Raw genomic sequence first — 9,668 nt, 5'->3', positions numbered from 1 at the left:
CCCGCTTCACGCTTTCTAATGTTGTGCTGCTGATGATTTTACTGTTAATTTTCATGATGTTTATGCAAGTGTGCATTTTACCATTAAACACTTACATGGTTAGTTGGATTAATGATGTCTATTTGAATTTACTAATAGTAAGTTGATGATGATTTGTAGATTGGAATTCTAGAAGCTGAAAAGGAGGCACCGGCACATAATAATCCTCTCGGTCATTTTACCTTTGCACAATATTTTAGACTTTTATTCAATAAGCCACTATGGCTGCTTGTAACTAGCTCTAGTGAGAACTCACCCTTGGGGGACATGCAATAAGTGATGTGCTCCACTCAAGTACTAAAGTGGACTACTTGTAATAGAGAGGCCTCCAATTTTGGCACCCAAAAATCAAATAATAAATTAAATACAAAACTCCACAAGAAGGGTGCTGTGGAGTTTGGGGCTATGATTTTAGGCCTTTTTTGTGTAGATTGTCATAGAAAAAAATAACTAATTCTCCCAAATGATTTTTCTCATGTTAAACTGATCATTTAATATGGGGAGCTACCAGGGGAGTAAAAGCTAGAATATTGGTAAGACTGCCATACTAGTCTCAGCAAGGATCCAAAGGAGGGAAAATAGGGATCCAAAGGGGGACAGCCTGCAAAAGAGCAATGTGCATCAATAGAGCTTAAAAGACCTAAGGTTCAACTCCTTTAAGACTTCCATAGGCTAAGGTTCCAAAATTTAATTAAAAAGTCCAATGTGGTATATTGGATGGTTAGTCTTCCCACATCCCTAGGAAGGAGGGGGTGAGCCCTAAAGGTAGAGAAAGAGAGAGAAACAAACACACACACACACACACACACACACACACACACTCCCAAGCTCTCCCTTTACACAAAGGGAATAATGGACACATGGCAGGCTCCTAGCCCAGATGCCCCCAATGTCCCCTCAAATCCTATTGGATAGCCATAGAGGTGGACCAATGAGAATTAGGCTAGAGTAAAATTAGTTTAATCAATTTAAAAATGCTTGATAAAAGAACCAATAGAAATTAAGCTCCCTAGAAGACTATTGGACAGTCTACCAAGGGGTCCAATGAGCATCCAACAGCCCAATGGTTGCTTGATTCCTATTGGCCAAAAGACTAAAAGGTCCAATGAGAGTCTAAATAAATTATTTTAATTACCTAAAGCTCTCACAAAAGGGGAAAAGGGGACACTTGTCACAAGACTATCAACTATGCTTCTTAATTGCTATTGGCTAAGCTTTGTAGGAGCCAATGGGAAGCTAGCAATAGCAAATGGGAAGAGTTGGCATTTTTAGGCTAACTAATTTTGCTACACACACACACACACACACACACACACACACACACACACAACTCATGTGTTGAGCAAGAACTTCATCTCTTTCTCCAAGCATTGAGAAGTAGAGGCCTACACCAACAACTCTTGGTTATGGAATGCAAATCCAACCAAGAGCCAAGCTTCAATGGCATGCTCATCTCCTCTACCATGCTAATTACTAAGCTAAACTATGCTATAAGAGTGATTATGTGAGGAGAATACTTCTTTCTCGTAAGATACACCTTCTTCCTCTTCATCTTTCCTCATTCCCTGCCAGCTCTCACCATCTTTGAAGGTGTGCGAGGTCTTGGGACTGAGGTTAGGCCCACTAGACGTGTTTTTCAAGCACAACTTGGTGCATGAAGCTTCAATCTTCATTGCACCAACGAGTTTTGTCAAGGAACACAAAGATTGTATTATACAAAAGTCTCCCTTGATGAGAGAAGCTATAATACAAAGCCTTTTTGGAGGGGGGACCGGCTCCATGTAAATCCGGTCCTCAAATGTTGTCAATTGTTCTATTTCTCTCTCTTTTCAAGTATTGTCTAGCTAGGTGTAATTTGTTATGTTGCTTTCTCCAACCAAGTACTCTCTCTATGCTCACTAGGAACTTGTTCTTAATGAAATGCTCACTATGTTATCATTTTCCGCTACACACAAGTTACTAGTGCATTAAATGTTACAGAGATGCTCTCAATTTTCCCTTCCCTCTCTCTTATGCTATGATGTGTTATTCTGTGTACTCCCTAATATGTCTACATCTCTTACACTCTGTCCAGGTGTGTGCATGTGCGTGTGTGTGTACTTGGATTTGGGAGAGAAGGTGACATGTTGATGGTGAAGTCTCTGATGAATTGTTGAATTATCCAAGCAACTGGTCTCCCCACTCTCCCAACATGGATAAAACGAAGTGGGCTAGGCCAACTAGCTAGAGAAAGTTTTGGATGCATACAGTGTGAGGACATCCTTCCTAGGTGTCCTTCCAAATGCAACAACACTCCTTTGCATGTGTAGGATAGGTCAATATATTGAGCAACAAAAGAGAGTAGGCTATGAGAGTGTAAAAACACGCACCTCTATGTGCAAGAATGGAAAGTGAGGTTTTGATAGAGAGCTTAATGGAATCTCTTAAAGATAGGTGACCCCCCAAAAGAAAAATCCCCTAAAGGAAACTTCAGAATCGATTTAAGAGTATACTCCACAAGTATCCCAAATACAACAGGTAACATCTAGGAAAGGGCTCCTTCCTAGAATACTAGCCTAACTCCAAACATCCATAGTGTAGTCATTATGGTATGGTGGAAAAGGACCAAGAACGGTTAAGTATGGAAGCATATATGATTTATAACGTAATCTAGAGTGTTTAAGTCGCATGATTGATGTTCTTGTACATGCTACACACCTAGAAAGTCTATATAAATTATCCAAGGCATGCCTTTTTCTCCTTGTGTGCTATTTGGCAGTGCCTTGGACGCTTGTTAAACTTACAAAATAATTGGTTTTTTGTAGGATTTGGATTGAAAATTGTAACTTTGATCATCTCTCATTTGTCTAGGTACTATAAGTATGACAAATCAAAAGAATTGACACTTGTAGGCTATTTATTAAGTTAATTGGGTTGTTGAATGCCAAATTTAAAACTTTACCCTTCACATTCTTAAGTTCTACCTTTTTCTTGGAAAGGACACACACCACACTTCCTCCCAAGCTTTGGATCTATGAGGATAGTCTCGATGATGCTTGAACCCCCAACCTTAAGGACTATATTCGAGCACCTCACCAACTGAGCTATCACCCAATGACTACTAGCTTTCTCTTATCAACCCATGCTTCCACTATAATATGCCTAGTAAATTTTCAACAAAATGTCATGAAACATTTACTACTCTTTGAAGATAGATCTACAAAGGTTTCTTGGGATTATTCGTACGACATTAAAAATCCTCTCTCTCTCTCTCTCTCTCTCTCTCTCTCTCAAACCTATTAAGGGGCCATTTCTGGTTGGATTTTTGTATACGCAGCAACCTCTGAGCGTGGGGGAGCCATTCTGCACAATTTAGGCTGCAATTCATGGCCGCGGTTTGAAGTCGACGAAATGTACAGGTCTAGCAGGTCTACTCCGAGCCTTCTCAAACACCGAAGTCTATGTGGGCAGCGTGGCAGAGAAAAGATTTTACATTCTAATGCAGCCCTTCTAGCAAACGGGCTCCATAGCCTTCAGTCTGATACATCCCTTCTTACGATTGGGGTCCATAGCCTTTGCTCTTCACCTTTCTTTGCTCCAGCTGCCTACCGACACAGTTATGCACTCTCGAAATACCTTTCCTCCCCCCATTTCTGGCACCATTCTCTACGGCATTTTTGTCGAAGCTGTGATGAGGATATAGATAAGAAAAGCTCACCCTTGGCGAGTGCTGATGCTGGTAAAGATGAGATCGATGAGTCCAAAAAGGTTGAGGCAATCAAGGCAGACTGTGAATTGCCCTCAGAGTCTGAGAGCACCCGTCGATCACGGTCAAAGGAATCACAGCAAGAACAGATATTGGCGGTACCACCCACAGGTGAAAATGCACAAGAAAACCAGGAAGTCCAGCAAGAAGACTTTGGAGGAAAGCCACCTGACAATGAGAAAAAAAAAGGAAATGGAAAAGTGAACCCTTTAAAGATGAAATTCAAAAAAATGCTGATAAGCTGGGATAAGATCCATGAAACATTTGACAATTTTCCATATTACCTCAAGTAAGTACTCCTTTAAGCAAGGTTAGGAGGTAGTTAAGATTTTGGATTTTGTTCTCGTGCTTTGGGGTGACGAGGTGCAAGTAGAGTGGTTGAGATTGTATACTCATCCTACTGCATATGTGCTCTTTTGCATGGCAAAACGGACAAGGTTGAGAGGTTGGAAAGATTTGTCTTTTTTGTGGTAGTTCCAAGTTATCATGCACGTTAAAGTGACACAAGTGGAGCGGTCCTGCACAACTTGCATGTATATCTTTGCGTGTATGTACATACACACGTGAGCATTATGATACACACATGTAACACATACAAGTCTATATGTAAATATGCTGTTAGGAGAATGATACACACACATACACCTGTGTTTATAATATATGTGTGTATGACACAAATAGTTATTCTAATGTTGTTTTTGACTATCTGTTTTTCAATTAGGTATAGAAAATCTACTAGAGTAATATAAAAGCGTACTTTTGTTGTCATTTTTTTTTGTATATTTGGAGTAGTTGGTGAAACATATGCTAAACTAGAGTTAGACTCGCATTGTCTATGTTGTGTACGCATATTAAAGTCTCTTATGAGGTTCTTGTCCAATCAAAATGAAGAATGGGGTACCTTTGATAAGTCTCCAACCCTACTTTTATAAACTGAGAGAGAACCAATGGACATTACCCTTGCCACACTTGTAGCTTTAGGCGCGAGCCACTATTGAAGGGTTGGGCTCATCTTGCATTGTGGAATCTAAGGAGAAACATAACCCGATAGTAATGCTCTATTTCTAAACTCTACATAGGCACCATAGGTTTGTGAGTCTCAACATAATAGATCCTCAAGCAAGAGGTAGTGACTGTTCAACTTTACTATAGGCTAGTCCCTAAGGCATAACACTGGCTACGCTAACAAAAAGAAAAAAAAAATAAATTGAAAAGCAACCCCATTGATCAGGTCAACTTGTCGGTAGAATGTTGCCGTCGGGGCTTCATTCTCCCACTTTCCAAACCATAGTCACACCACTTGGCTTTTTGTTTTCGAACTACTACCACGATGTAGAAAACATTCAAGTACTTATCAGTTTATCTCACATGTTGATTTCATTAGCCTTTCAAATAGTATTGGAGGCATTCATTTAAAAACAAAGGAGTAGATCAATTTTGTTCAAGACACTCTTGGAATAGATTTCTCTTAGAAATTCTACTTACCCAATCATGACAGATCTGTATATACATTATCCAAAAAAAAAAAAAGCCATTCATGAGCATCTCATACCGCTCGACAAGTAACTCGCTAAGACAACCTGGGTGTACTCCTGCCACAGCAATAGCGGTGGTAACTTGAAAGTCGTCTCACGCAACAACAAAATAAGAAGTGCCGTATTTCGCTGGGCCAACCCGAACGTACTCTCATTAGAGTGACAACGGTGCACCTGTCACGATTGTGACTATGTTAACAGTATTACATCTACTCCTAGTTGTAGATATGCGAAGTGCCATGCCAAGAAGGACCCCTGCGTTTGGATGGTCACAACCCTTTACCCAAAAGACGTGTCTCTTCGTCAAGAGCCACACTCCTTTGATGACTGGTCACACCTCTTCGCTATATGGTTGCGACTCTTCGTCCAATGGTTGCAGCTCTTCATCGAAAGGATGTATCTTTACGTCTAAAGTCGCGTTTCTTCACCATGAGACGAGTGTTTTATTTTGTGTCTCTTTGTCTCCTACATAAGGAGCCTATTGTACTTAGTTTTCAGGCATTTGTTTAATCAATCAAACATCAGTGTTCTTGTCTTTTGAGTCTCAGTTTGATCTTAATTATGAAGTTTTAGTCTTAAACTGTCACGTGACACATCCAACCGTATGTGCCCGTGGACAAGCTGCAGCACGATCATAAGCATTCCCATCAGAATCCATCAGAATCCTTCAGGGGAATTTTCTAGTGCATTTAGCCTAATTTCCCTATTTTTGACCATTTTCACTATTATGTTTAAGTGACTTTTGTTGGAAAGTAGGTAGGGCAATTTTGCTAAGTTTGTATATAAGCAAACCAGAGCTAGCACTTTCTGGCAGAAGAGGCAGCAGGAGCACCGCTCAACAGGCACCTCCTCAACAGGAACCCTGTCACAAAACGGGAGCGTACAGAGCACTTAGAAAATCTGAAAATTATAATTCTTTGAAAACATGAGAGAAGGGAGAAGATCGACACAGTATTGGGGACCAGAAGATGGGTTGGTCCCCCCCCCGTTAAGAGTATTCTTTTATTCAGGGAGAATTCTTATACAAGCACGAGAACCCGAGGAAACCCCTTCGTTCTGTAATCTTAGACCCGAAGGTCGTGCTTTCCCGTAAAGGGGCTTGGGCACAAGGCCGTTCCTTCCCGTAAGGGACTTAGGCGCGAAGCCGTGCTTTCCCGTAAGGGACTTAGACGTGAAGCCGTACTTCCCGTGAAGGGCCTTCCCGTGAGACGAGAGATTCCTGCAAAACAAACCACACAAAACAACAATTCTCAAAGCGTACCAACACCTTATACCTGTCGCTTCTTGCTCGGAGAATCGACCTCCGTACTCAGTCGTCACGCGAATACTTGCAGTTTCCGTCGCCAGACTTTGCTCCAAAATCCTAGCGCTGGTGCTTTTCTATTGCTTCCGGCTCTCTCAAACTGAAACGTTGGCTACCCTTTTATAGGGTCTGACACCCGGCAGGAATAGGGTCAAAAAGCAGAGCTTGGCGCTCCTACAGAGAGGAGAGAGAAAATCACGTTTTCTAGAGAGAGGAGAGAGAGAGATCGCAATTCAGCCCCCTCCCTTGATTTTAGCGCTGGCTTTTTTTATAAGGGCCTTGCTTGCTTTATTTTATTAATAAAAGCCTGGTCACCTTAATAAAATAAAGTGTGAACCTGTTCAAACTTTAAAAACTCACTTAGTTAGTGAAAACAATGCTTACACGGACACATTCCAGGCGTCCCCGGGTGTAGGGCACGACACAGATGCAATGCAGACACAGACTCCTCGCGGGAAAACAATTGTCTTCCCGCGACTGTTCATGCTTTTCGTAAAAAGCGTCATTGAACCCATCTTTATTCTTGTGCTTGCGTTCTTACGCGTACTTTCTTACTCAGTTCGGATTTCCTCCTTAGCCTACGGGATGCCCCCTTACTGATGCGCCCGTCACCCATCATGTGACGCATCAGGGGCACTCGTAACCCGGCCCTTTCCACCGAACTTATGGAAACTCCTTCGCGATGTTTACCGTCACCCATCAAATGACACATCAGAGTTGTCCGTTCCTGATGGTAGTTCCTGTAGCTACAATCTTTTAACAGTTCTTAGTGCACATAATAAAATATCCTAAAAAAAAGATTTAGTCATTAAAAATAAGAAAATAGTCCAATTAGCAACATTTCTCTGGCTTCTAAACAGTTGACCTCAACTGTAGTGCTTGGATATATACCTCCAGTATCTCGGGATAAGCTGCTAATTCCTCCTGCGTCATCCACTGAGCATCTAGATTCGAGTAGTTCTTAAACTTAACCAAATACTTCCGTGTTATCTTTCCGGATTTGAGAGACCGCTCCTGATGACTTACTATCTGCTCCGGTTGGAGTATTTCTTCCGTTTCCTCAACCTGAGGAGGTTCCTCAGGACTAGGTTGGCTTAGAGGCGGTCCCATATACGGCCGGAGTAAATTGACATGGAAAGCATTATGGATCTTCCAATTAGGCGGTAGCTCTAATCGAAAAGCAACATCATTCACTCGCTCAGTAATCTTAAACGGCCCATAATAACGGGTAGAAAGTTTTACCACTTTCCCCTTATGAGACGCTTGTTTCTTAAGTCTTGCCTTCTCAAACTTGAGTAAGACTAACTGTCCGACTGTTAAGTCTAGATTCCTTCTGTGCTTGTCTGCAGCTTTCTTATGCTTTTCCTGAGAGCGTAGAATAGCTCTCCTAACTTGCCCGTAGGCTGTGTCCAAATCCCGGACAAATTCATGTGCTGCAAAGATCTTATCCTTAGTTAAAAGGATCGGTGGAAGCAAAGGCTTACCATAGAGAATCTCAAAAGGTGCTTTCCCCGTCGATGAGTGTATGGTATTGTTATACGCATACTCGACAAGAGGCAAATATTTCTCCCAGTCAGATTGCGGGTCTGACACATAAGCTTTTAACATATCCAATACTGTGGAATTGGCTATCTCACTCTGCCCATCCGTTTGAAGATTGTAGGCAGATGAAAAATTCAGCTTCGTACCAAGATTATCCATCAAGGCACGCCAAAAATTTCCTGTCATGCGAGGATCTCGATCACTCACAATAGACTTAGGCATTCCATGATGCTTAAAGATCTGTGCTAGAAAGACCCTAGCCATATGATCTGCTTTGATCGTTTTCTTGACTGGTATAAAGTGTGCTTGCTTGCTAAACCTGTCCACCATGGTCCAGATCGCGTCATTTCTAGTCTGAGTTCTAGGGAGGTCCATGATGAAGTCCATGGCAATACTTTCCCAAGGTTCATTAGGCACAAGCAAAGTTTGTAGCAACCCAGGCGTCTTATGCCGATCATACTTCACTTTTTGGCAAACCAAGCATTCCTTGACATACTTATCAATGTCTGCTTTAAGGCTAGGCCAAAAGAAATATCTTTCCATTGCTAAGGTCGTAGGGAGAATACCCCGATGACCCGCATAAGGCGAAGCGTGTGCTTCATCCATGATCTTCTTTCTTAATGGTTCCGCCACACATATGGCCTGATGGTGGTAGAGATAACCGTCCCGAATGGAATAGGGAAACTCATTCTCTCCACGATGTAGCTTTCCCCAAATGGTGGAGAAATCTGGATCATTCGGATACAAATCCGGTAATGCTTCTAATTCTTGGTGGTACACCGAAGTGATAGCGTTCACCCTTGGCCGCCTAGACAATGCGTCTGCGACTACATTCTTACTCCCAGCCGTGTGAAGGATCTGGAAGTGAAACATAGACAAAAAGTTTGCCCATCTCATCTGCTTTTCAGATAGTTTCCTTTGCGTAAGAAAATACCGCAAACTCTGGTGATCAGTCTTGATCACAAAATCCGCTCCTAGAAGATAGTGCTTCCAGTTGGATAAGGCGTGAATCACAGCCGAGAGTTCCTTTTCGTAGATTGATGCATGCAACTCTGCATCCTTAAGCCGTCTGCTTTCGTATGCCACTGCATGGCCTTCTTGGTTTAACACTGCTCCGATGCAATCACCTGAAGCATCGCAGCGAACCTCAAATGGTTTCCTTAAGTCAGGCACTATCAAAATAGGTCCATGGCTTAGCAAGTACTTGAGCCGATCAAAAGCTCCTTGTTGTCTCGATCCCCATCTGAAAGGAATCTTCTTCTTTGTCAAATCATGAAGTGGTCCTGCTACATGAGCAAATCCTCGGACAAACCTTCGATAGTATGAACATAATCCCAGGAAGCTACGTACATCATGTACCGTAGTGGGAATAGGCCAATCTTCGACCACTCGGATCTTGGCAAGATCCATACTCACTTGATTGTGAGAGACTATATGGCCGAGATAGTGTATCTCAGAGAGAAAGAACTCGCTCTTCTTTGCATTCACATGCAACTCATGCTTT

At 42.1% G+C, this 9,668-nt stretch overlaps 1 protein-coding gene across 2 annotated transcripts in view; it reads left to right on the top strand.

Annotated features, from left to right (window-relative positions):
- Positions 1-3,317: 3,317 nt before the first annotated feature.
- Positions 3,318-9,668, top strand: part of LOC147426346 (uncharacterized) — a 54,901-nt gene continuing 48,550 nt past the window's right edge. For both annotated transcript variants that reach the window (XR_015186283.1, XM_086499019.1), the window contains exon 1: positions 3,318-4,073. Coding sequence is in view for 1 of the 2 variants with exons in the window: in XM_086499019.1 (XP_086355145.1) it covers positions 3,430-4,073 (644 nt within the window). In the remaining variant the exon portion in view is untranslated. The remainder of the gene's footprint in view (positions 4,074-9,668) is intronic.

Source organism: Adiantum capillus-veneris, chromosome 24, assembly GCF_014529385.1.
Source record: "Adiantum capillus-veneris isolate H3 chromosome 24, ASM1452938v2, whole genome shotgun sequence".
Lineage (NCBI taxonomy): Eukaryota > Viridiplantae > Streptophyta > Polypodiopsida > Polypodiales > Pteridaceae > Adiantum > Adiantum capillus-veneris.
Note: the sequence above shows the minus strand (reverse complement) of the source record. Positions and strands in the feature narration are given on the sequence as shown.